Source organism: Hemiscyllium ocellatum, chromosome 4 (assembly GCF_020745735.1).
Source record: "Hemiscyllium ocellatum isolate sHemOce1 chromosome 4, sHemOce1.pat.X.cur, whole genome shotgun sequence".
In the NCBI taxonomy this organism is placed as follows: domain Eukaryota; kingdom Metazoa; phylum Chordata; class Chondrichthyes; order Orectolobiformes; family Hemiscylliidae; genus Hemiscyllium; species Hemiscyllium ocellatum.
Genome location: NC_083404.1, coordinates 88124948 through 88152638, shown reverse-complemented (window position 1 = coordinate 88152638; position 27691 = coordinate 88124948). Strand labels below are relative to the sequence as shown.

Here is a 27691-nt window from a genome sequence, read left to right as displayed (position 1 = left end):
AGACCAAACAACCTTGTTAATGAGATACAAACTTCACAAAAAACCTTCGGATTTTTGGCAGATAAAGGGTTGTCTATCACTACTTATCAAATGAATACTTTGCATCAGTATTTGTCAAGGAAGAAGATGCTATGTACATCACAATGAAAGCGAAGGTGTTTCATATATTAAAGGATTTAAAACCAGATGAGATGCATCAAAAGATACTGAGGGAAGTAGGGGTGAATATTACAAAATATTAGCTATAATCTTTGTCTTCAGACCCCTGTACCAGAGGATCATGAAGCCGCAAATGTAACAGCCTTGTTTATAAAAGCATGTAAAAATTGGCCCAACACCCTCAGGCTAGTCAGGTTAATTTCAATGGTAAAGAAACATGTACAAATCATAACTTAATAGTCACATGGGCCCGTGCAAGTAGCAAGGATACTTGAAGGAAAATCATGTTTAACTAACTAACTGTAGTTTTTGTTTTGAAGAGGTAGCAGAATAGATGAAGTTAATAATGTTGATGTGTACATTGACTTCCAAAAGATACTTGGTATAAAACAGCATTTGAGCAAAGTTGAAGCTAAAGAAACAAAAGAGACAGTAGTAGCATGAATGCAATATTGACTGGGTGACAGGGAATAGTAGTTAATTGAATAGTTTTCAGCTGGAGGGAAGTTCGTAGTGGAGCTTCTCAGGGGTCAGTGTTGGAACCCTTGCTTTACCTGCTATGTTAATGGTGTACAGGACACAATTTCAAACTTGATCTGAAATGTGAAAGTGTGCAGACTGAGGGGAAATGATGTAGATCATTATAGAAAAGTTGAAAGAATGGTAGGAATTGTAGCAGAATGAAGCTCAATGCAGAGGAATGTGGCATGATGCATTTGGTAAGAAGAATTTGGAGAGACAATATAAATTGCAGTCTATAAACTCTAATGAGGATACAAGTACAGAGGGACCTGGTTGTACATGTGCATATGTAAAGATGGTAAGACAGGTTGAAACAGCAGTCGATAAACTGTGCAGTATCTTTGGCTTTATTAAGAGGAACATAAAGTACATAAGTGGGCGGCACGGTGGCACAGTGGTTAGCACTGCTGCCTCACAGCGCCTGAGACCCGGGTTCAATTCCCGACTCGGGCGACTGACTGTGTGGAGTTTGCACGTTCTCCCCATGTCTGCTTGGGTTTTCTCCGGGTGCTCCGGTTTCCTCCCACAGTCCAAAGATGTGCGGGTTAGGTGAATTGACCATGCTAAATTGCCTGTAGTGTTAGGTAAGGGGTCAATGTAGGGGTATGGGTGGGTTGCACTTCGGTGGGTCGGTGTGGACTTGTTGGGCCGAAGGGCCTGTTTCCACACTGTAAGTAATCCTAATCTAATCTAAAGTAAAGAGGTTATGTTGAAACAGCATAAAACACTAGATTAGTTCAGTTGGAGAATTGTCCAGTTCCTGGGTGCTGAGCTAGGATGTATGTAAGTGAATTGGAGAGACTGCAGATAGGTTACAAGAATGTTTGTAGGCTTGAGGAGCTTCAGCTATGAAGATGGTGAAGCTGGGTGGATATTCTTGAGAGAAGAAGGCTAAGAGCAGATTTCAGAATCATGAGGTGTCTGACCAGTGTAGTTAGGGAGAAACTATTCTCATTTGTGAAAGGACTGAAAATCAGAGGATACAAATTTAATCTAACTTGCCAAGGTGGCATGAGAAAATAAAAATTGTTTGTACAGCAAGTGATTAAGGTCTGAAATGCTTTGGCGTAGGAAAGGTGCATTTGTTCAAGGCCTTCAGAGTGGAATAGGATTGATATGTAAAAAGGAAGAACTTGCAAGGTTGTGTGCATAAAGCAGGAGAAGGTCAAGGACTGAATTGCTCATTCAGAGATCAAATGCATATTTGATGTCACAGATAGCTTTTTCTGTACTTTACCACTTTACTCTTAAGTTCAGAATTGTTAACGATTCCATGTTGGAACTTTTACGAGTATGTAAAAAGGAAGAGATTAAGAAAATAAGTATGGCTACCTTAGAGGCCCAGGTGGGAGGAATTGTAGTGCAAATATGCAAATGTTTTCTGTCTTCAGAGCAGAAGACATAACATCTGGAAATTGTGTGGACCATAGGCTGTTTGAGGAACTTAAAATCATAAATATTCAGTTACAACACCATTGAAATTAATGGGGCTTAAAAACCAACAAATTCCCTGGCTCTGATGGCCTACAATTTGAGATTTTACGAACTTTTAGACTATCGTAAGAAATAGGAACACAGCATCATGATTGATTTAATTGTGACCTTAACTCTACTTTTCCTTCCTCTCTTCTGTAACATTTGTTGATCAAAAATGTGAAAGCTTTGAGTATATTCAATGAATGTGCCTCTTCTGCTTTTTGTGGAAGAGAATACCAAAGATTAATTATTTTTTCGGGCAGGGGGATAAAAAGCATCTCTATTTTGAATGGTCCACTTTTCGTTATTGAATTGTGTCCCTTGTTCTAGATTTCCCCCTTGAAAAAGCAACATCTTCCCAGTATTTACCCTGTCAAGCATTGTTAGAATTATAAGGAAATCAAAAAACTGTGCTTGCTAGAAAAGCTCAGCAGGTCTGACAGAATCTGTGGAGAGAAAACAGAGCTACCATTTCAGATCCAGCGACTTTCAGAACTGTTCTGAAGAGGGGTCACCTGGACCCAAAATGTTAAGTCTGCTTTCTCACGATAGATGCTGTCAGACCTGGGTTTTTCTAGAAATTTCTGTCATTATCAGAATCCTGTTTGTTTCAATAAAATCAGTTCCCATTCTCCTAAATTCCAATTAGTATCAGCCTAATTTTTCTTTGTAAGGCAGCACCTTCATCCAAGAAATCAGCCAAGTGAATCACCTCAAGGTGTACAAAATTTGAAGGGTAGATGCGGAGAGGCTGCTTCTCCCGTTTCTCGAGTCTAGAACCGGAGGACATACGCTTAGCATAGAGGCTCAAATATTTAGAATTGAGATTGAGAGATTTCTTCACTCAGAAGATTGTGAATCTTTGTTCTCCTCTACACTAAAGCATATTGTTAAAGTATAGATTTGAGACAGCCCAAAGAATCCCTTGTGGACTCAAACCTGTAAGCCTCTCTCTGTTCGTCCCGGAGGTCATACTCTTTGAAAGGAATAAAAAACTTTGTTTAATTTTAATTATCCCTTTCATTAATAGCATTACTGTTATAACATAACCTATAAGTCAAGCTAACTGGGTTCTATTAACCCAGGTGAGTAAGAATTGCTCTTCTTTTAAGAGCCCTGGCCAGCTACTTCGTTGTACTATCTCAAGCAGACTATCTTTATACACACGTTTACAAAGGCTGTACTGTCACAAACACAAAAAGTTAACAAAAGCGCTGCCTGTTCTGAACTAGACAGATACCAGCGAAGGATAATAATTCAGGAGAGAAGTTAATTTGATACTGAGTTTCATTCAGAGGTCAAAATTAAACAATGTTATTAATTTCACAAAGGACAGCCGTAAATGTTATCACTCAGTGTCTTGTTTATACAGATTCGCTGATGTTAAGGCAAATGTTCTTAATTATCTTACCCTCCCTGCCATACTATTTTCTAGTGTTTTAACAAATGTGTTCTATAATTCAAAATTACATTTTAGTTAAATCCTTTAGGATACGTTTTAAGGCTATAAAACTTCTCATTCCCTCCTTTGGTCATTTCACGACGACTACATAGCTTATACAAGTATAATTAGTCCATTTAGTTGGTTTGTATTCTTAATAAGTCAAGCGTTTCCTTTGGCGAGTCATCATCCAGAGGAGCAAAGTCTGAAAGATGCTGGATTTCAGCATGAGAGTTCAGGCATGAAGGTACAAGAGTAGACAAGGGTTGATTAACCAAATTTCTCTTTGGCTTAGGCGAAAAGCAATGTACAGTCCATTTCATGCATAAGTAGACAACAATGTTTATTCCTAGGATGAGTCCAAGGACTATCAATATGTTCCACACGATCCATCCACACAGCGACCATAACCAGCAGTTACACTCCATCCACATGAATCAGACAACAGTAGGGCAGGTATCTTCCCTGTGTATTGACCCGTTTTGTTGGTAACATCTGTGTTGTCCGCAATGTCTTTTGAGAAGTCATCGATGTAGACGCAATGTTGCACGCCAATGACTGAACAAGCTCCTGCTTCTCTAACAAGGCAAAAATCTAACACTAGCCAATTCTGAAGCGTCATCGCCCAGGTCTCCTGTAACCCTTTGTTCACCAGCTTCAAAGTGTGTGCAGTTGAGTTGGCAAGTTTTTGATGTCATAAGTCTCAATACCCCAGCCAGGAGTAAGATCTCCCAGCAACCTGGACCACTAGGTTTGTTGTTGGAAGTTGTTGTGTAAGTCCTATTTTGTTTTTCCTCTTTTTATTTTGTTCTGTACTAATTCACATGTTGGTGGGTGTTCATTCGTCATATAGGTACTTTATGGTGGAGGATAAAAAGTGGTAAGGTGTACACTAGGGCACAACGTCTGTACCACTCATTGGGTAAATATGGGTAGGCTTTGTTTTTGCATAGCTAATGAAGGCTAAAAGGAGTTCCATGGTTGCAGTTCTGAGAGTGAATGACTCCGCAAGAGCTGAATCTTGTAAACAGTGGTGCTGTCAAACCTTCGGTTGTCCAAGTGTATTAATGGATGGAGAGTAGAAGTACGACCAGTGTCTTTGACAATATTTTTATATAGTTCTTGTTTCGCTTGCCCCATTTCACGGGTACCAGGAAGTCTTTCAACGCACCATTCTAACAGCGGAATAACATTAATGTTGAGGTTCATTAGTACATTTCACACAGCGATGCGCTGCTTCTATCGAATGGGTTTTTCCATCAGAAATGAGGGGTTGCATGAGTGGGTGAGTCCTATTTACACACTGTACATCAGGATGATGGAAGAGTAAGCAGATAACACACGGATCGGGAGTTTAGCTTGAATAAAGAAACCAGGAGTAACGGAGAATTGGAAGTGTGTAGTATTTTTGTCTGTCTTCATTTTTCCAGCTTGTCTTGTTGATTATAGCAGCTACTGGATACAGGAAATATATAGAGGTACGTCTGTCAGTGGTGATAGGTCGGATAGGAGAGGATTCAGTCAAGAAAGTATAGATGGTCAGTCATAGCAATAGGTGCCTTAGGGTTTGGTAATTTTGGTACTATGTGCTCAATACTGCAATCTGTATGATTCATTTTGAGAGGGGAACAGACAAACATTTCAAAGTAACAGTTTTTGGTTTATGGAGCGGATGAGGTTATGGAATTGTGCCATCTCATGATGACTGGCATAGAAGTGTTGCGATGATGACAATAAGGTTGAGAGTGATGTTTGGATACACAATGTGAATAGTTTAAATGAATTTCAGCTGGGCAGCTGTATTCATGACTTCCAATGGTATTAGTACAGGTTTCAGTTATACAGTCACATTGGAGTTTTAGCTGGTCTGAGATATCACAGATGGGTTGGTTACATTTGGGCGCATGTACTGCGTTAGGTTTTGATAGGATGCCTGTATCAGTACGAACACAGGACTATGAGGAGATACAAGCTTGCAGTGTCCTTTGTAGACCATGTTGAACGTCCTTCTGCTTTTACTGCAGTTTCCGTTGTCAAAAGAACTTGATAAGGACCTTTTCCAGCAGGGGTCCATTTTTCATGATTAAAGTCTTTTACGAGGGTCAATGTCTTTAAACGTTGGAGCTCTTTCTTCTTCCCTGGTACTCAATAGGCTTCTTTGACCTGTAGATGACAAGACTGCAATGCTTTGGTTACCTTAATCAGGTACCTGTACATCTCTTCTGCCATGACCTGCACATCAACAGGGTGTTGGGTAGTTAATGGCGTAGACCAGGGAGTCCTCAGGGGCTTTCCATATATCAGTTCAGCCACCAAGGATCCCACCTTTTTCAGTGTCATGGTTTGCCTATTAAAAAGGGCAATTGGGAATACTTGCAATTAAGGCCTGTTTCTTCTACCAACTTGTTTAGCTGACCTTTTAAGGTGCCATTGGCTCTTTCTCCAATTCCCGCTGCTCGGGGATGGTTGGCGCAATGGAACTTTTTATTCATATTCAAACTCTTACATAGTGCCTTATTTAGCTCCCTACAGAAGTGGGGATCATTATTGGAGGAGTCCGTTACTGGTATTCCAAATCTGAGTGTGATTTCCCTTAGTAGAATTTTATAAGTAGTTGTTGTTGAGTAGTCATTACAGGGATAAGCTTCAATCCATTTCCAAATACATTGTTATAAGTATTGCTTACTGATAATCAATGACATCTAGGTAACTTGATAAAATCTAACTGGATAGTATTAAAAGGTGCATTTGGCAAGAGAGTTTCACCTGGTGGGCACTTTACTCCTTTATCGGGATTATCCTTTTGACAAATTAGGCAATTTGCAGCCGCTTGTTTTGTTTTTTCTTGCAGGTGGGGATTCCGCTAGGTTGGGAGAATTCTGGCACCATTCCCTCCTTACCTACATGCATACACCTATGAACATAATCAACTAGAATAGACAAAGTGAATCAGGCAGACATGTCTGCCCTACCGACATAACCCAAAACTTATTGTAACTATTTACATAACAACCATGGTTCATGTGTCTTTATTTTGCCTCATCAGAGGCTTCCTGTGATGGCATAACCCATGCTCTAGATCAGGCATGGTCTGGGTGTCAAAAGAGAAAATAGAAGAGTCTCCTTTTGGTTTTCTATTCATCATTTGAGTAACCATGTCTTTTTGCTCAGAAGTTGCTTTCTTAGCAGCTGCGTCAGCGGCAATGTTGCCTTTAGAGACATCGGAAGCATCAGAGGAGTGAGCAGAGCATTAGATAATTGCCGCTTGAGAGGGAAATTGAATAGCATTGAGGAGATTAGCAACATAGGGGTTGAGGGTAGGGGCTCCTGATGAGGCATTGAAGCTGTGCTGCTGCCAGAATTGACCAAAATCATAGGCACACCCAAAAGCATAGCAGGAATCATTATAGATATTAGCTGAGTTTCCTTCAGCAAGTGTGCAGGCACAGGTGAGAGTAAAGAATTCAGCTTGTTGGGAGGAACAGGGTGGGTCGACAGAATAAGCTTCTATTGTATGGGGCAAAGTGACAATTGCATATCCTGACATGCATTTGCCCTCTGGAAAGATTGAAGAAGAACCATTGACTTAGTGTAAGGTCGGGGTTAACAAGAGCCTAATCCATAAGATCAGGATGTGGTTTAGTAGTTAATGAGAACACAATCATTGGGTGGATCAGGCAATTAGAGGTCCTTCCTGCAGGTATGTAGCACAGCAGAATTTAAAGGAGAGAAGCCAATTCTGAAGTAATGAAATCTCAGAACAACTGAGCCGAGCCGTAGTGAGGTGTTGAGTACGTTTAGAGGTAAGCAAGGACACTGCAGAGTGGGAGGTACAGGCTTCTACATGTTGATGTAAAGTTATATTAGAGGCAGCCACTAGTATGGATGGTGAGGAAATCTGGTTGCAGGAAGGCAGACCCTGAGCAACACGGCCAAGCTTAGTAGAATAAAATGCAACAAGGCACCAAGAGGAGCCATGTTCCTGGGCAAGAACAGCTGTAGCACATGTGGCAATGATGGAAAAGGGTTTTGTGTGGTAAAAGGGGCAACCTGCTGAGGTCCCTGGGGAGGGTGACCAAGAGGTTGCCAGCTGTTTCCACTCCGGTGATCAACCAGGGGCTGCTTTGGGAAGTGTCCTGGTTGATTACAATTGAAGCAATTGTGTGATTGTTGGGGGTCTCTAAGGGGTGGGGGGGGCAGTGAATAGTACTGAGAGGATGTATAGAGAGCAAGGGGCATCATGGACTGTTGGGGAGGATACATAGGAGGACCCCAAGGTCCAATGGGATGTTGTGAATACATGGTACCAGCGCTGAAAATGTGTTGCTAGTTAAAGCGCAGCAGGTGAGGCAGCATCCAAGGAACAGGAAATTTGACGTTTCGGGCACAAACTCTTCATCAGGCCCGAAACGTGCCTGATGAAGAGCTTGTGCCCGAAACGTCGAATTTCCTGTCCCTTGGATGCTGCCTCACCTGCTGCGCTTTAACCAGCAACACATTTTCAGCTCTAATCTCCAGCATCTGCAGACCTCACTTTTTACTACAATACATGGTACCAGCCCTACTGTCCTGCCATACTGGTTAGTAGTATGAGGGTTCCATTTAATAGCCTGACTGACCTTGCAGACGGTCAGGTCTGTTTTGAATCCTGGGTTTAGATATTAGCCCCTGTAGTTTGGGTGAGTTCTGTCTTGACCTTGCCAATGGTAGCCTTACTGTTGAGATGATTTAATTCCCAGGAGTAACAAATCTCTTGGCTGAATTGTGCAACCTCCTGCAACTTGCCAATGGAAGTTGTGTGTTTTAATAGCTTTCTGTGCCTGATCAGATAAGATGGTCATATACAGGGCATTAAATCAGGGTGATCAGCCTTGTGGGTAGTTAGCGTCACCAGAGTAAGCGCCGTAGCATTCCTTAAAACGGGCAAGGAACTCCACAGCCCTTTCGCCCAAGTCTTACATGTTAAGACTTTACCCACATCAACTGCACGATGCACTGCTTGGCGGAGACAGGTAATAATCCAATCTGATGGGTTAGGTTTGGCCTCGTGCTGGACTACAAGCTGGGTATGGTTATTACATTGTAAAATTTCTAAGAACTTAGCCCCTTTTTCAGAGGAAAGGGTGCATTCTTTGAGGTGAAGTAGGTCTCAGGAGGCAGCATTATAAATGGTCCTAGTCCTAATAATGTAATTAACAAATCCCTCAAGATTCTTTCCATAATCTGGAGCCTTATTGATAAGGTTTGAGAGTTCATGAGGTTTCCATAGTTGGTAAAGATCCACAAGTTGAGCTTGTCCTGGATTCAGGGTTAGGAACTCTTTTATTCGGGCAATTCCATTTTGGCCCTCCTACATCAGGGTGAGTGCGAGGACCGATATTAAGGTCCCGAGACTTTGATTGCAAATCATCGATCTCTTTGGGACTTCAGTTTAGGAGCAGTAGAAATCAAAGGAGTCTCTTTGGTGTTTCTTCCCCATCTTAATTTTAATTGACTCCTAGTGCAGTGGGCTATGGGTTCATGGTAGGCCGAATCCTTATTCTGCTGAACAGTTGGGGGAAGGTCATGAGCCTCAGCACGTTCATCCTCAGAGTAAGGAGGAGGCTTCATATGGGGAACCGGAGGAGGTTGGCTGACAGGACGGGAGGCGTAAAATATTCCCTCCTCTGAATCGGTTTCCCATCCACTGATGGATCGGGTTTCTTTAGTAATGAGTCTTTGTGAGAGGGGAGGGTGGGGTATAAGGAACAGTCTTTGTTGTTAGTTTGATCCTGCACGGCTGCGGTCTGTTGTTTATTCACTGGTTTTCCTTTTCTTTGGGGCCCCTGACGTTTTATTTTCTCCCTAGCTAATTCCAATTTTGCTTCTAAATCATGTGCTTCACATTTGTATTTTAGTTCTATCCAATCTAGTTCAAATCCTTTCTCAGTTAATGGACTAATTCCCTTTTAATGCAGTTTAGTCTCCATAATGATTGCATGGATTTTTCCCCTTTTCCCTAGCTACCTTTTTCCAAGCTGAAATGGTTTCTTTCTGCTTACTTTCCTTTCTTTTGCGAAGTCCCTTGTTCAATTTTAATGAGTAGATTTAAATCGTGTGCGCCTCCTAGAGGCAAATCCTTATTCTGTTGAGCAGCTGCAGCCAATATTTCCCTTAATTGTTACTCATAGGTAGGATACAGACTTATTATTTTTGTTAAGGGACATTTGTCCTTCATTTTATCTAGGGTCATACCCATATTTATCTTACTAACTTTAAATCTTCACAAAACTACTGATCTACAGGGGCTCTGACCCTACAAAACACAAACATTCACTCACCAACAAGCAAATGTGCATCCAAACCGAATCTCAAAGGGTTAAACTTTCTGCAAGCTGCAAGGGATCAGCGCTGAGTCTCGGTTTGTCTGTCTTGCTCACTCTCTTTCTTTCTCTCTCTCTGACACACACACACACACACACACACACACACACACACACACACACACACACACACATTTTACAGGATAACAACCCAACAATAAACAAGACAAATTATTTCTGCCAACGTTTTCAACATTCTAAAACCCTGACAGTTTCTGTTGTTAGTACCTATTTAAACGATTTCGTTTTGGGTTCCGTCAGGGTACTGAGAGAGTGAAATGGGGGAAGCAACACACAATTAAAGCAGACCGAGAGCAATCAAGGTGCAATCTTACCTTGTGGGCCCTTTGGTCTCAAGTCTGACCCTTAGGTGGATCTCCTCTGCCAGTTTCACTCAAACATAACCCTTGTTGGAACCCCATTCACAGCGCCAAATTGTTAAAATACAGATTTGAGACGGCCCAGAGAACCCCTTGTGGACTCAAACCTGTAAGCCCCTCTGTTCGTCCCAGAGTTCGTACTCTTTGAAAGTCTGGAATTTAAAAAAAAACTCTTTAGTTTAATTTTAATTATCCCTTTCATTAATAATATCACTGTTACAACATACTCTGACTTATAGGTATCAGTGTTAACTGGATTCTATTAACCCAGGTAAGTAAGAATTGCTCTTTTTTCAAGAACCCTGGCTAGCTACTTCATCGTACTATCTCAGACTCTCTTTAGACACACATTTACAAAGGCTGTACTGTCACAAACACAAAAAGTTAATGAAAGTGCTGCATAATCTGAACTAGACAGATACTAGCAAAGGCTAATAATTCGGGAGAAAAGTTAATTTGATCGAGTTTTGTTCAGAGGTCAGAACTAAACATTGTTTATTAATTTCACAAAGGAACAGCCGTGAATGTTATCACTCTGTATCTTGTTTATACAGATTCGTTGATGTTAAGGCAAATGTTCTTAATTATCTTACCCTCCCTGTCATCTTATTTTCTAGTGTTCAGCAAATGTGTTCTAAAATTCAAAATTACATTTTAGTCTATATGTTTAAGGAGAAGTTTTAAGGCTATAAACTTTCTCAATATGGATGGTCAATATTGGCAAGTATATACAAGAATAGGATGGAAAGATGTTCGGGTATGAAGGGATGTTTTTCTAATGAATGACTTCTGTTTTTGCTTAAAATCTTGGCAGTCGTTAGAGCAATTCAGCAGGTCTGACAGTGTCTCTGGAAAGAAATCAGAGTTAACGTTTTGAGACCAGTGATCGTTCTTCAGAACTGATAGCTAGGAAAAGTGGCATTTATGCTGATGACAGAGCATGGGGAGGAGAAGGAGTGAGTGGATATGCGCGACGTAGTCCAAAATAGAGGCAGTTAGGCAAACAAACTAGTGGTTGATAGTACGTCAGGGAAGGAACTAAACTGATAATGAGTAAGTGAAAAAATGGATTAGCTTTGTTGAAAGCAGGACATGGAAAGGGATGTTCAGGTTGTAAAATGATTGAACTCTATATTGTGTCCTCAAGGCTGCAATTGATGAATTGAAAATTAATTGGCAGCTATAAATTTTTGAAATGAAAACAAAACATTTTTAATAATCTTGACTTGGTTCTGTTTTTGTTATAATTGTTATTTAAATGTAATTGTTTCATTTGAAGCATCACTGTATTAGATTCGCTTATGAGCTGTTTCTGACTTGAATAGAGTTTTTGCTTCCATTTATATCTGTGATTACAAAGGTCATACTGATTTGTTTACAAGGAAGATAAACACTTTTGTACTGACTCTACAAAGATATTAACTTAGCACTTTTGTCATACTATTTGAGTAGACTCATCAATACTTTATTCAAATATAGACCTTGGAAAATTAGAAGAAAAAAAAATCTGAAGCATAAAAAGATCCAAGTAATTTTAGATTCCACCATGTGTTTGTATGTATTACAATGTGGTACAAATATCTAATTGTAAGATTCAGAAGTTTCAGGAGGAATGTTTTGGGAATTGAATTGTTTTTAATTATAATATCCTGAGTTGGAGAAACTGGTAAAATATCCACAGAATAAATGCCACTTGAAGAACAGTTTGAGTTAGAAGAGTCACAGAAAAAAAGTAATTGAAATTAGCTTGGGAGTAGTTTTGATACAGGCAAAGAGTGCACCTCCCATAGGTAGTAAAGCACCTGGAACCAAGTGATGAGGGTTGTTGGAAACTGACTGTTTTTTGATTTAGAATTTCAAATCAAAAAAACTGAGGTCCTTGTTGACCTGCAGAGTCCACAGTTGTGAAGTGTTAAAGGAAAGAATTAGTGTTGCTTGGCCACAAGCTCATGGAAGAACCCCAAGAAGTGCCATACCTTGGAGCTTCAAAGTAATCTTGATCAAAGGGAAGCCAATGATATTAATTCTGTCTAGTTTCTTGTCACTGATGAAATCTGAGCTACCCAGAAAGCTGAGACATAGGTTTATATGAAATCTATTAAAAATTGAAACATGATTTTTTAAAAAAAATTTATGAATTTTCTTTCAGGTGCATACTCCCTTTCGATAAGAGACTGGGATGAAGTAAAAGGTGATAATGTCAAACACTACAAAATCAGAAAACTTGACAGCGGTGGTTATTATATTACAACAAGAGCACAGTTTGAGTCATTACAGAAGCTGGTGAAACACTACACAGGTACCTCCATCTCGATGGTTTAGATAACTGAGTTTTTGAAATATAATTTGTTGTTGAAAAGTAGTGGAACAATGGAATATATGTAATGTTGAAAGTCTGACAAAACATCTAATTTACTTCAGCAAGTGTGAATGAAGCTTGTGCTGTGTATCAATCATGGCTTAGTTAGTAACATTCTCATATCTGAATCACAAGCTTCCAGCTCTTGAGCACAAATATCCAGTGTTAGTTACTATAAAGGAGGAGGTATCTTTTACAAAAGATAATAAACCAAGGCCCCTTCTGCCTGTTTGATTGACTAAAGATGTCTAATGGCACTATATTGAAGAATAGCAGTGGAGTTGCCTCTATTTTCCTGGCAAACAGTCAATCACAATTTATAATACAAACCACAGGATTTCTGGTCATGAACATAGCTGCTGTGTTTCCTGTTTTCCAGCATTGATTACATTTCAAAAAGTACTTCATTGACTGTAGAGAACTTCAAGATATCAAGTGGTCATGATGAGCATTTATTGGTGCAAGACTTCCTTTACGTTTTCTTAAAAAATCACATTGCCTGTGTTTATGTAAAGACATATCACTTTCAATCAGTAGTGCTGCCATGTTTCTGAAATATATTGTATAGATGTATAATTGTTTTTGTAATTGCTTCCAAATTAATACACAATATTTACAACATATCAAAGGATGACCTAAACTCAGTGCCTACATTATTATAATTGGAATTGGAGTGTGTTCCCAATACAGGCAATGGAGAGCTGCCTTTAAATATGGCCACTGTTATCCATAGAAACATTACAAATTAGAAGAATCATGTTATCCCTACAGTGCAGGTAGAGGCTATTTGGCCCATTTCAGTCTGCACTGACTCTCTGTAGAGCATCCCACCCAGACCCCTCAGCCACAACCATCCACGCCAGCCCCACCCCCACCCCCATTTACCATGTCTAATCCACAAAACTGGCACATCCCTGAACATGTGGATGGTTTAAAATAATCATTCCACTTAACTATTTTTAGATTGTGGGAGAAAATCAGGGCACCCAGAGGAAACAACGCAGACATGTGGAGAACATAAATTCCACACAGACAGGTCACCAAAAACTGGAATTGAACCCAGGTCCTTGGAGCTGTGAGGCAGCAGTGCTAACCACTGAGCCACAGTGCTGCTCTAAATGGCAGGATAAGGCCATTCAGCTCTTTGAGTCTGCTTCACCATTGAGTGTGATCATAGTTGATCATCCAGCTCAACGGCCTGTTCCAGCCTTTCCCCAACACTCTATGATCCCTTTAGCTGCAAGTGCTATATCTCTTTCTTGAGATCATATGATATTGTGGTAGCGAATTCCACAGGCTCACCATTCTGCAGGTGATGCTCTTTCTCCTTTTCTTAGGCCTAAATGATTCACCCTTTATTCTTACAACAGTGATTCCTGAATCTGGGCTCCCCCACCCTCTGGAACATCCATCCTACATCTGCCTTGTCTAGATGAGTTAGCGTTTTATAGGTTTCTGAGAAATTCTGGCCCCCCTTGTTCATTTGAACTACAGAAAATATAATCTCAACCAATTCGACATCTCTTAGAAATAAGCTTGGTAAACTGTCACTGCATTCCCTCTATATCAAGAGCATTGTTCCTCAGATAAGGAAACCAAAACCGCACACACCACTCCAGATGGATTCTCACCAAAGCCCCTTATAATTGCAACAAGATTTGCATGCTACTGAACTTGAATCCACTGGCTGGATTGCCAATTATTAATTTTTCATTATGTGATCTAAAATAACCTATACTGTATTCTAGTTCCAATTCCCATGGTCTAAAAAAACCACCTCAAAGTCCAGAATTTCTCCTCTTTGGGCAAATCAAATAGAAAGCATAACAATCTGTGTGCAGATTAAAGTCACCCTTAATTGCAAATGTTCCTTTATTGTATGCGTCTCGAATTTCCTGTTTATTCCCAACCATACCCTACAATTTAGGGATCTATATAAAGGCAGTAGCCATTACTTACCCTTCTGTTTCTCAGTTCTACCTATACAGATTCAACAACATCAGAGCTAATGCCTTTTCTCACTGTTGCATTATTGACCTCTTCAACCAGAAATGCACTTCCACTGCCTTTCCATTTTGTCTGTCCTTCTGGGGGTATTCGTAGTTTAGGATGTTCCATTCCCACCTTTGGTCATCCAGCAACCATGTCTTTAATCCTGAATGTATCATACCTGTTTTCATCTAGCTGCATGGTTAAATCATCCATTCTGTTGTGGCTACTGTGCTCATTAAGGCACAAAGCTTTAAAGTTATCTTTTTAACTTGTTACATTCCCATCATTTTTTACTGTGATCCTACTTGATCCTGGCCTTTTGATTCCTCTGCCTATCAGCTTTCTTCTTCCCCTTTCTGTCTTATGTTCTTCTCCTTGGTTCCCCTTCCGTCAACTCCTTTTATAGGTTCTCATCCCCCTGCTATTTGAATTTGCACATCCAGCTGCTTAGTCACAGGTGCACTTGCAGCTGTTGTTACACAGGTATTTGCACCAGCGTTCAAAGATCTGAAAGTTTCATTTAGCAAAGTAAAGGAATGCAAGTAGATGTGTCAGACTGACATGTTCATAAAATATTTGTATCCGTGTTCTTTGCTGCATAACCTGCTGTAACACGTCAGCTAAATTCTTCCACTGCCAGAAGGTGTTCATTGTTGTTGGAAAGTTTTCAGACTGCTTGCAAAATAAAGCGCAGTAGTTAAGGTGGATTATTTCAGATACTTCCTCCTGATTTTAAAAAAGTCTGCAGATTTATTTGTTTCTTCACATCCACATTTAATATTCCACCTAACAGTGGTATTGTCCATAAATGCAACCAACTGGGAAAGATAACCAAAGTATTGAGACTAAAATCTTTTTAAAAATCCAAATTTCATGATGGGATTTAAAAGTACCTCAATCTATTACAGCCAAATAGGGTTACATCCTGATGGATAACATTATTAATTTTTGATGGACCTGACATTTTATATAGTGCTTTGTTGTTTGTTCCCTACATTTTCAATTTTTTTCAGTCTTTCACCTTTCAAAATCTAAACTTATGACTGAAATTGTGTTTTACTGAACTCTTTAGATCATGCGGATGGTTTATGCCATAGATTAACTACTGTGTGCCCTACTGTAAAACCACAAACCCAGGGACTGGCTAAAGATGCATGGGAAATACCTCGGGACTCCTTGCGTCTGGAAGTTAAGCTTGGACAAGGATGTTTTGGAGAAGTCTGGATGGGTCAGTATTTTTGTGAGAAAAAGCAAGTATAGCCGCTTAATATGTAGTGAACTTATGCATTACAGAAATCTGCCTGATTGATACCAGTAGTCCTTGGTTTTACAAAAAAAAGTGTCCTGATCCCAAAATGGTCAGTGTATGTTTTTTTTTGTTTTTAAAAAAAACTTCATAATCAGAAAGGTCATTCTCAGCTGCACTGATGCTAAGAGACCCCTCCCATGACATTGAACAGTTTTTCAATGCAAAATTCCCTGATTAATTTCAAACTGCTTTGTAGAGTGTACTATTTATTTTTCAGTTCTGCTCATCAGTATTAACAAAAACTTAGAAAAATAAGAGCAGGAGTAGGCACTTCAAGTCTGCTCTACCATCCAACGAGATCATAGCTGATCTACTTTAGCACCATTTTCCTGCACTATCCCTGTACCTTTTGTTTTTAATATGTAAATGTGTATCTATCACAGTCTCAAACATATTCAATGACTAAGCCTCCACAACTCTCTGCAGCAGAGAATCTGAAGATTCACCATCTGCTAAATGAAGGAATTTCTCCTCAACTCAGTCCTAAACGACCTACAGTTATTTTGAAACTTCTCCCCATTGACCTAGGGAAGCATCCTTCCAGAAACTGCCTGATCAATTCTTTAAGACCTTTGAAGAATTCTTAGATCGTCTTTCAGTCTCCTACAGCGTGTAAAAGTCCAGTTTTTTAAAAAAAATTTTAAAATTGTTTCCTCCGATGATCTGTTACAGGAATTAGTTTGTGGTAAGTAAATGTATCAATAGGTGAGTCTGAAACTGCAAATAATACTCCAGATATGGTCTATATTAGGGCAATTACAGGAAAGAAGAATGAGGCATATATCATAGTACTGTCGTGCTATATTTCAAAGTTTTGAATGCAAGCCTGGGATTGAGAGCATCTGGAAGGGAATGAAACAGATCACTCTTGGAGAACCTATAGGTTTTTTTTGGCTGAGGAGTGGGTCCTCATGAGAGACTGAATGACAAACAAGAAAACTGATAGCTGAGACTCTCAGGCATGTTTGTCATCTTGAAAAGTACAAATGTGCAATTTCACTTCCCAAATCTGCTTCAGAGTAGCAGATTCCCAACTAAAGCCATGGGAGAAGAAATTGATTGCGGGGGGGAGCAAACATCCACTGAGAAAATATGGGGTAGAAAACAATATCTTTCTCGCATCAGTGTGTTGTGGTTCAGGCGACTGGTGAGGTCAATGTATGCAAGTAAGTGCAAAGTGCCAGTGGCACTCATGACGTTTGCCAAATGGGGACTTGGTAATATCGCTTCCATTGCAATAGCGGAACTGCTCTATTTCTGCGGAGTGTTGCTGAACAAAGAGACCTTGTCCATAATTCCTTGAAAGTCGAGTCGCAGGTAATAGGATAGTGAAGAAGGCATTTGGTATGCTTGCCTTAGTTGATCAGTGTATTGAGTATAGGAACCAAAAGAACTGCAAATGCTGTAAATAAAACTAGAAGTTGCTGGAAAAGCTCAGCAGGTCTGACAGCATCTGTGAAGAAAAATCAGTTAATGTTTCAAGCCCTCAAGTTCTGAGGAAGGGTCACTGGACCTGAAGCATTAATTCTGATTTCTCTTCACAGATGCTGCAAGACTTGCTGAGCTTTTCCAGCAGCTTCTGTTTTTGTTTGTCAATGAGTATAGGAGTTGGGAGATCATGTCGTGGCTGCACAGGACCTGATTAGGCCACTATTGGAATACTAGGAGAAAGTGAGGACTGCAGGTGCTGAAGATCAGAGTCAAAAAGTGTAGTGCTGGAAAAGCACAGCCAGTCAGGCAGCATCTGAGGAGCAGGAGACTTGCTGTTTTGAGCATAAGCCCTTCATCATGAATGTGAACCAGATTCCTGATGAAGAGCTTTTGCTTGAAATGTTGACTGTCCTCCGCGCATGCTGCCTGACTGGCTGTGCTTTCCAGCACCACACTTTTTCATTATTGGAATACTGCATGCGATTCTGGTCTCCCTGCTGTAGTGAAACTTGAAAGAGTTCAGAAAAGATTTACAAGGATGTTGCCAGGGTTGTGGGGATTTGAGCTACAGGGAGAGGCTGAATAGGTTGGGGCTATTTTCCTGGTTGGAAGCTAAGGGGTGACCTTGTAGAGGTTTTTTAATCATGAGGGGCGTGGATAGGGTAAATAAGATTGGGGGGAGTCCAAAACTAGAGTGCCCAGGTTTAAGGTGAGAGAGGAAACTTTTAAAAGAGACATAAGGGGCAAAATGTTTCACGCAGGGTGATGCATGTATAGAATGAACTGCCAGAGGAAGAGGTGGAGGCAGGTACAATTACAACATTTCAAAGGCATCTGGATGGGTGTCTAAATAGGAAGGGTTTAGAAGAAATGGGCCAAATGATGGAAAATGGAACTAGATTTATTTAGACTATCTGGTTAGCATGGATGAGTTAGACCAAAGAGTCCTGTTTCAGTGATGTACATCTCTATGACTGTAAAGCACTGCAAGTATTTTGTTTCCCAGGCCTAGTGGATTCTCTGCTGCTCTTGATGCTGACTGAAGAGCTCCTCATTCCAGAAAAGCAGGTTTTCACAAAACTCACCATGTCTTCAGTGACTTGCATGCACAGACTTTACAGAAGTGACAGGTCCAAGAGAGTCTGGATCCAGAAGGGAAGTAAACTGCAAGTGTTGGCATTGGTGATCCTAACTCGCTGAAGGTTCACAATTAAGCAGCTTTGCAGAAGGCTGTGAGCCTTTTTAAATTGTAAAATGACATAATTCACTCAGGGTATCTAGAGTTCTAGTTTGCCAGCGCCCATAGTTTCCATAAGTCTCATCTATATTTCATCATGGAAGTTACTTCTATCACTTTTTTTTGTAGGTATTTGCCTTGAGGCATTTCTACTTCTCCGAGTTTTACTATATAATCTATGTACGGGACACCCAAACTGATAATTATAAGCAAACCAAACACGTTGCAGAAAATTTGCTAAATCAAGTTGTAATAGTATTCCATTTCTTGTACTACATATCCAAATCTCAGGTTTTGAGTTGAAAACTTAGAAATGTGAGAATTGCTCTCCAAGCGCAACATTACATACCAGTTCTAAGTTACTACGTCTGAATTATGGAAATGTTTCCAATATGTTATCCTCTTTTTCACTTTTCAGGAACTTGGAATGGAACCACAAAAGTTGCAATTAAAACACTAAAACCTGGTACTATGTCTCCAGAAGCCTTTTTGCAAGAGGCTCAAATTATGAAGAAATTGCGTCATGATAAACTTGTGCCGTTGTATGCTGTTGTTTCTGAAGAACCAATTTACATTGTGACAGAATACATGGCGAAAGGTTAGATTATTTATAAATGACTGTCTTGTAAACCTGATGCAATAGTTATAAATGCACAGTTGCACATGATGGGGGTTTAAGTAAATTCCAATTGACCAAGGATCCTTGTGTAATACACTTTGTTTTGTTGTCTTTGTATGTTCTTAACATATTTTAAAACATTTAGAATGTTTTCATCTGTTATTGCGGAAAAAATAGTTAACAGAATCTGAAGAGGCCAGCAATAAAATATTTATGCAGTTGGCTTCCAAGTTAGGAATTTAAAAGTCTTCTACCAAAAAAATCAAAAGAGAGAAAGGAGCTATACGTTTTACAAGACTTCGTGTCAAGTGGTTTTGGTTGAAGAAAGAGTGGTTGTAAGAACATTCCTATTGGAAAGATGTTGTGAAACTTGAAAGGGTTCAGAAAAGATTTACAAGGATGTTGCCAGGGTTGGAGGATTTGAGCTATAGGGAGAGACTGAACAGGCTAGAGCTGTTTTCCCTGGAGTGTCTGAGGTTGAGGGTTGACCTTATAGAGGTTTACAAAATTATGAGGAGCATGAATAGGATAGATAGACAAAGTCTTTTTTTCCTGGGATCGGGGAGTCCAGAACTAGAGGGCATAGGTTAAGGGTGAGAGGAGAAAGATATAAAAGAGACCTACGGGACAACGTTTTCACACAGGGTGGTACGTATATGTAATGAGCTGCCAGAGGAAATGGTGGAGGCTGGTACAATTGCAACATTTAAGAGGCATTTGGATGGGTATATGAATAGGAAGGGTTTGGAAGGATATGGGTGGGATATCTGGTTGGCATGGGCGGGTTGGACCGAAGGGTCTGTTTCCATGCTGTACATCTCCATAACTCTGACTCTATAAATGGTCAAAAGATATCACCTCTGTCAATAAAATAATTCATCAATACTGTATTGTAAACTCCAGATAAAGTTTAAAATGAGAAAAATTGCAAAAACAATCCTTTGCATTCCTATTGTACAGGATAAAAATGTGCACAAACTGAATTAGAATTAATGTTTTGATTTCCATTAATTTGGTAAATTGCTTAAAATTTACAGTTTTGATTTGTGCATTGCTGTGTCTCATTGTGAACAGGATTAGTAACACCAAAGTCATTTTGAAGCTTTATTAAGTCATCTATTAATGACTTTGATAAGCCACTCATTCTGAATGTATTAGAAATTAAATGTAGGTTTTGGTAATTAATAGAAACATTGTTCTGAAATGCAGTGTGTGACTTTGCAGAAATTGCCCAGTCGTAAGCAGAGCTAATAGAATCCCTACAGTGTGAAAGCAGGCTATTCAGCCCATCAAGTCCACGCTGACCCTTCAAAGAGAATCCCATGCAGACGCCCAACCCTGCATCTCCCATGGCTAATCCACTAAATATACAGTCAAATTTGCATTGCTTGGCACCTCACAAACAAGACTGCTTCAACATTTCGGACCACTGGCAAGAGGTTGTTTCTAATTTGTTGACATTGTAAAATGCAGTACTCCTTATGAAACAGATGTGTAGACACTTATACTCACATTCATATATGCATTATAATGCTCTTGCCATTTTACAACTTTTACGCCCTCAAGTCCCTATAAGGATCTTAACGCTTAAAATTAGGGGACAGTTCAAAATTAAATCCTTACTGCAGCTTGGCATTATTATGACCAGGTGACTCTGCTAGTATATTTGCCAAGAATGCTTACAGATGTAGGACTCCTCCAATGTTGTCGATAATGCTGATTGCTAATCGCTGTTTTAATATGCTGCCTTTGTTTAATCCAATTATATCTGACTCTCCTAAAAGTATATCAAGTGGCCATTACAAAACAGTTCCAACAGACTAAATGTATAGTTCTGTCAAAATTATGAATGAAATTGGTGCAACTAAATTAAGAATTAACTCTTGTGTTACAGGGAGCTTATTGGATTTTGTAAAGGAAGGTGATGGCAAAGTTTTGAAACTTCCTCAGCTTGTTGATATGGCTGCACAGGTGAGTACATTGTTTATTATTGAAGTGCTACTTTTATTGAAAAATAATTTAATTCTTTTAAACTGTAAAAGCATGCACACAATTGAGACAAAGTATTGAGCTATTGAAGTTTGTTATTGTTCTTTGTAAAATGTATAGCTCGAGGGAGAGTTTTGATTTTGTCAAAGTCTTTTGCCCCTCTGGCCTAATTGACTTATGAACTTCCAGGTTGGTAAAGTTTTTACTGAGTAGGCCACTTTTTGAAGTAAAATAGCTGAACAAATTTATGTGCTCTAAGAACTGGTGAAAATAATTTGTCTGTAAACAGGAGTTCATGGTTAGGATAAATTGTATATAAAAGGGAAAGTCACCGTTATCTTACTGAACCATAGGTCTGACCCCCTCATTAGAGAGTATGAGACAACTGATAGTGGTTTAACTTGAACCGTTGGGCAAGGGGAGAAGTTAAAAAAGAAAATCCTTTGAGGTAACCTCTGCCTGAGCAAGAAATGAACTCTTGCTTTTGGTGTCAACTGCATTGCAAACCAAATATCCAGCTAACTGACTCTCTTAAAATCTGTACATACCTGTTGGCAAAATAAGGTGGTTATTTTAATGATTCATGTAATTGCAGTGATATCATATAGGGTTTCCGGCATGCAAGTCCTGCCACTTGGCCATCTTCCTCCCAAATACGTCTATCTGTTCAGATTTAGGAAAAATAGACAAGCCTATCACACAATAAAGCCCTTATTTGAACATCAACAGAAACTATGACCCCAACATGGATATCTCTATCTTTTTGACTTAACATCCAGAACATTTGGATATTGTGATACGTTAAATTTACTTGCTGAGCTGGAAGGTTCGTTTTCAGACAGCTCGTCACCACACTAGGTAACATCATCAATGAGTCTCTGATATTATGTCTCACTTTCTATATGTGTGTTTAGATTTCCTTGGGTTGGTGGTGTCATCTCCTGTGTTTGTGATGTAGTTTCCTGTTCTTTTTCTCAGTGTGGTAGGAGGGGTGTTCAAGTCGATGTGTTTGTCGATCGATTTTTGGTTGGAATGCCATGCTTCTAGGACTTCTCATACGTGTCTCTGTTTGGCTTGTCCGAGAATGAATGTCTTGTGCTAGTCAAAGTGGTGAGAGTGTGGTGTTGGAAAAGCACAGCAGGTTAGGCATCGTCCATAATTTATCTCGCCATCACCTCAGCTCACAGCCTCATTCCCGACGAAGGGCTCTTGTCCAAAACATTGATTTTTCTGCTCCTCGGATGCTGCCTGACCTGGTGTGGTTTTCCAGCACCACACTATCGATTCTAATCTCTAGCATCTGCAGTCCTCATTTTAGCCCAGTCAAAGTGGTGTCCTTCCTCATTTGTATGTAAGGGTACCAGTGATAGTGGCTCTGTCTTTTTGTGGCTAACTGATCATGTTTCCTGGTGGCTAGTTTTCTGTCTGTTTGTCCAGTGTTGTTTGTTACAGTTCTAACGAAGCTGCATTAGAACATAATTTCAATAAGCCACAGAGGAGCTACACAGAGCAGAGGAAAATTACCTATACAGCGTATTCAAAAAGAACAGGTACCTATTGAAGATAGTTCACTGATTTCTTAGCACCAAACCCAACAAGCAGACTAATACTACGAAATGCTCAGGAACCCTAGACACACTCCTCTACATCACAGACGCCTTGGAAATGACTGCCAGGCTACTCGGGCCTCTTGACATCATGGTAGGCCACAAATCTACAACATACCAAAACAGCAGCTAATGAACTTAAAAGACCCGATACAATTAACAAGCAAAATAGTGTCATTTACAAAATACCTTGCAAGAATTGTAGCAAACACTACATTGGACGAAAAGTCAGAAAACTAGCCACCAGGATACATGAACATCAACTAGCCACAAAAAAATATGACCCACTATCACTAGTATCCTTACACACAGATGAAGAAGAACACCACTTTGACTGGGACAACGCATCCATCCAAGGACAAGCCAAACAGACATGCACGAAAATTCCTAGAAGCATGGCATTCCAACTGGAACGCTATCAGTAAACACATCAACTTGGAACCCATCAACCACCCTTTTGAGAAAAAGAATGGGAAATGACATAACCAACACAGAAAATGAAATCACCAACCCAAGAAAACCTAAGCACACAAATAGAAAGTGGGCAGTAACACCAGTGCTTCGCAGGAAGCTCACTCATCATGATGTTACCTAGTATGGTGATGAAACGTCTGAAAACTAACCTTTGAGCTCAGCGAGCAAACCTACATCCACAGCCTCAACCTGAGTTACAAATCTTCTCAAAAGTCGCTAACTATCCAAATTTATTTTGTCTTAGGCTGAGTTTTGTAAATTAACAAAATCTCTCTTCCATTAAAATATGGTTATATAGAAATCTTTTATATTCTATGAATCATAAATTTCAAGGTAAATTGTCACATGTGATTGGTTTTTGTGTCCCATGTAAGTTAATGGTAGTAAGAGTACTGTGCATAAGTAGTAAATATTCAACTACATGTGGCAACTTTCTTATAATAACTCTGCCTATTTAATCCTGCCATTTGGTGTAATTGATTTTTAAAAATTTCTGTCGATACCTGCTCACATATGTTGAACTTTCTCATTCCATAAGATTGCTGATGGGATGGCGTATATTGAACGAATGAACTACATCCATAGAGACCTGCGAGCAGCCAACATCCTTGTAGGTGACAATCTTGTATGTAAAATAGCAGATTTCGGCTTGGCGCGACTGATTGAAGACAATGAATATACAGCAAGACAAGGTAATGTTTGGTCATTTAATTTTTGCTGGATGTGTGGATAATTCTGTATAGGTGCACGAGTCCATTCAATGACTACCACATTCTTCTCATTTTTAGGAGCCAAATTTCCAATCAAATGGACAGCTCCAGAGGCGGCTTTATACGGGCGGTTTACAATCAAATCTGACGTGTGGTCTTTTGGAATTCTGCTGATAGAGTTGGTTACTAAGGGCAGAGTGCCATATCCAGGTAACATAAAAGAGAAAATTCCACAGATTCTTCATACAAAATGCTGAGAAAATATTTAAATGAGGTGCCTCTTGGTACAGAGGAAGGTGGTTTGCAGTGATGTAGTTTGTCTGTTGTGTGTGCCAGAAAAACAGCTATGCAACCCACACAAGTATCACAAAGTTGAGAGAGTGGACTCTGCATACATTTTTTTTTCTGGGCTCTTCGTTTAATGAGCTGAAGTACTTGTGCACTTCCTGCCTTAGGCTTTCTAAGACGCTGTAATGGATACAGAACTTTTAAAATTAACACGAAACATTCTGCAGAATTTGTCCCAAAATAAGTTGGCAAAGTTTAAAAAAAAATCTCACAACCCCAGGTTATAGTCCAACAGGTTTAATTGGAAGCACACTAGCTTTCGGAGCGATGCTCCTTCATCAGGGCTCGATCGTAACACAGAATTTATAGCAAAAATTTTCAGTGTGATGTAACTGAAATTATACATTGAAAAATTGATTGTCTGTTAAGCCTTTCATCTGTTAGAATACAGTGATAGTTTCACTTCTTTCGTGTGTAAATCACAAAACCTAAAAAAGTTTGGTCTGGAACAATGTAAACCTGCTCAATTGATATACCATCTACCTTTAAATGTTTGGTCCATCAGCCAACAGTGCGCACTGGCACTAGAATGTGCCAACTACAAGATCACAGCCATTCACCAAGGCCTTTTAACAGCACCCTTCAAACAAATTACTTTCAACATGTAGAAGAACAATGTCAGCTGATGCGTAGGAGTACTCCCACCTGCAAGTGTCCTTCCAAGCCACATCTCTTCACTGTCATTGGCTCAAATTCGGGAACTCTTAACAGCACTGAACGTACCTAGTGTATGGACTGGGGAATAGAGTCACAGAGATGTACAGCACAGAAACAGACTCTTCGGTCATAGTTTGTAGTGAGAGATAAATAAAGACTACAAGCTCTATCTGGGAATTCAGTAATGTGAGAGTAGCCTTTAGAAGGAAATTACTGCAGTTTACCAACTTCAGCGTTTTGTGTTCATCCCAAAATTTGGGATGCACAGAAAAGGTGAATAAACTATTCAGTTGGATTGTTAAAAAGATGGAAGTTCACAGCTGCCTTGCATAAAAATTGTTCATAATTTGCAAGTAGTTTTGGGGATTTAAGTCAGAGTCAAATGTACAAAATGACATGCTGTAATAGTTTTAATTGTCAATAAAATGAGTCTCTGGAATAAGTAAAAGTAGAAATAACTGCGGATGCTGTGTATCAGAAACAAAAACCGAAATTGCTGGCGAAGTTCAGCAGGTCTGGCAGCATCTGTGGAAAGAAATCAGTTAACATTTCAGATGCAGTGACCCTTCCTCTGTTTTTGTCTCTGAAGTAAGTTCCTATTTAACTGATTCATAGTATTTAAATTTGACATCATTACATGTAGGTACTTAAAAATCTGATCTGCTTTTAGTTTGAATAAAACCTGGCGAAAATCTTTTTAATTGAAGGTGTGCGTAATTTGTTGATTACTCCCTAGGTATGGTCAATCGGGAAGTTCTGGAACAAGTGGAACGTGGCTACAGAATGCCTTGCCCTCAGGGATGTCCAGAGTCGCTGCATGAGCTCATGAAACAGTGCTGGAAAAAAGATCCAGATGAAAGACCAACATTTGAATATATACAGTCCTTCCTGGAAGACTACTTTACTGCGACAGAGCCCCAGTATCAACCTGGAGATAATCTATAAGTCAAGTCAACTGCAGTAGGCTGTTGGTTCATCAAAACTGAAGGACTCTCAAATGGTGTCTTGCAACTTAATGCTGATCCAATGTTGATACACACAACCTAGAATTCTACTGCGCGGTTGCACAGACCACTTTTTTTTTCTTGAACTGAACACTTGTCATCCTTTTACCATTTCACTTCAGGGTACTAAAGGAATTTTTTGTGAACACTAATCATTTTTAGGTTAAATATGGTGTAGGAACAACAAGGTCCATGTTTATAAATGTGAAGACTTAAATCAATCTTATAAAATTCTAACCTAGGTATTAACTAAAGTCCTGTATTTTTGGAGAGGAATAAGTCTAACTTTTTAGAGTATTGATGAAACAATCTGACTGAGACTAAATTTGCCTGGGTCTGTTAAAATATAGAATGAGTGCAAGAGTCAATCTTGATTTATTGGGAGACCTCAATAATCAAATGTGTGTGTGAGTATTGCACTGTGTTCAATATTTCTACTGATGTAACTGGAAATGCAGCATGAGTTTTTTATACATAGATTGCTTGGATTTCATTGAAAACAGGAAAATAATGAACTAATGTTTTGTAACATTGTTTATAAACTAAATTACAATTCTTTTAAACTTGAAATCATGTACAATTAGCTTCATGGAGGCAGGTATGGGGTGTTTTTCAATTTTTTTTTAAGAATAGTTGATTTTAGAAAGAACAGATGTCCTTCGAGACTGTAAAAGGTTTGGTATTTAAGAATGTTGCTTATTTCTGTTAGAGAACCACATGCTGAAAATTCGAAATCATGAACAAAATAAACATGCAGATCCAGACATATCGAGCAATAATTAACTGCTAAATTTGTGATAGTGACCAAGGTAGAAGTGCCAATCATGTGTGAACTACAGCTGTAAGTTTTTTTTTGTCTACTGTGGGGATGAATGCTGTAACTTAGTCATGGTCTTATCACTGCTGAAGCACAATCTCTGAAAGTGAGTACAGCATTTCCAGATAATAAATTCTAACTTCCTAATGTTTACAGGACTTGATCTAACTGTGGATATTGTTCTACAGATCCTAATCAGTGCCATCATTTGTACATTTTTCTCCAATTTATTTTGTGATAGTTTCAAAAGTCTCTATGAAATCACAGATTCTATGATTTTGTAACTTTTATTGAAAAATAAGCAAGCTTGGTTGTCATTTCTGTACAAATATCAGAAATTCACTGTCAGAAATGCTTTCTGGTGATGTCATTTTGTTTCATTGGTAAACCGAATCATTCCTGTAATAGCATTTGTACAGTAAATAAACACTAATTTGCATCACCTTCTTAATTACTGCTTCTCTTGGAGAAAAGTTGCTTTGTTTTAGGAATTTCACAATATCAGCCCATGTGTCTCTCTCATCCCTCACCCAAGCAAAATGACCACAATATTGACAATTTGTTTTGCACTATTAATAATGTTCTCTTTAAATTGCACTTTATTTATATACTAAATCAAAACGATTAATATCCAAGCTATATGTTAAACTATATACGAAGAAATTCAGAACATCTATGTCTATAACATGTGCCAATGAAATTCATTGCTTTGCAATTTTGTCCATTTGTTGATGGTGATGGTATAGTGGGTAATAGAATTTCAGCAGTGCCGATAGGGGTAATTCCGGATTGACCCTC

At 39.3% G+C, this 27691-nt stretch overlaps 1 protein-coding gene across 1 annotated transcript in view; it reads left to right on the top strand.

Moving 5' to 3' along the window:
• Positions 1-27335, top strand: part of LOC132814831 (tyrosine-protein kinase Yes) — a 79196-nt gene extending 51861 nt beyond the window's left edge. Inside the window, exons 6-12 of the mRNA XM_060823602.1 lie at positions 12490-12639; positions 15764-15919; positions 19087-19266; positions 21182-21258; positions 23896-24049; positions 24146-24277; positions 25809-27335. Of these exons, the coding sequence (XP_060679585.1) occupies positions 12490-12639; positions 15764-15919; positions 19087-19266; positions 21182-21258; positions 23896-24049; positions 24146-24277; positions 25809-26017 (1058 nt within the window). The 3' untranslated portion in view covers positions 26018-27335. The remainder of the gene's footprint in view (positions 1-12489; positions 12640-15763; positions 15920-19086; positions 19267-21181; positions 21259-23895; positions 24050-24145; positions 24278-25808) is intronic.
• The last annotated feature ends 356 nt before the right edge of the window (positions 27336-27691 follow it).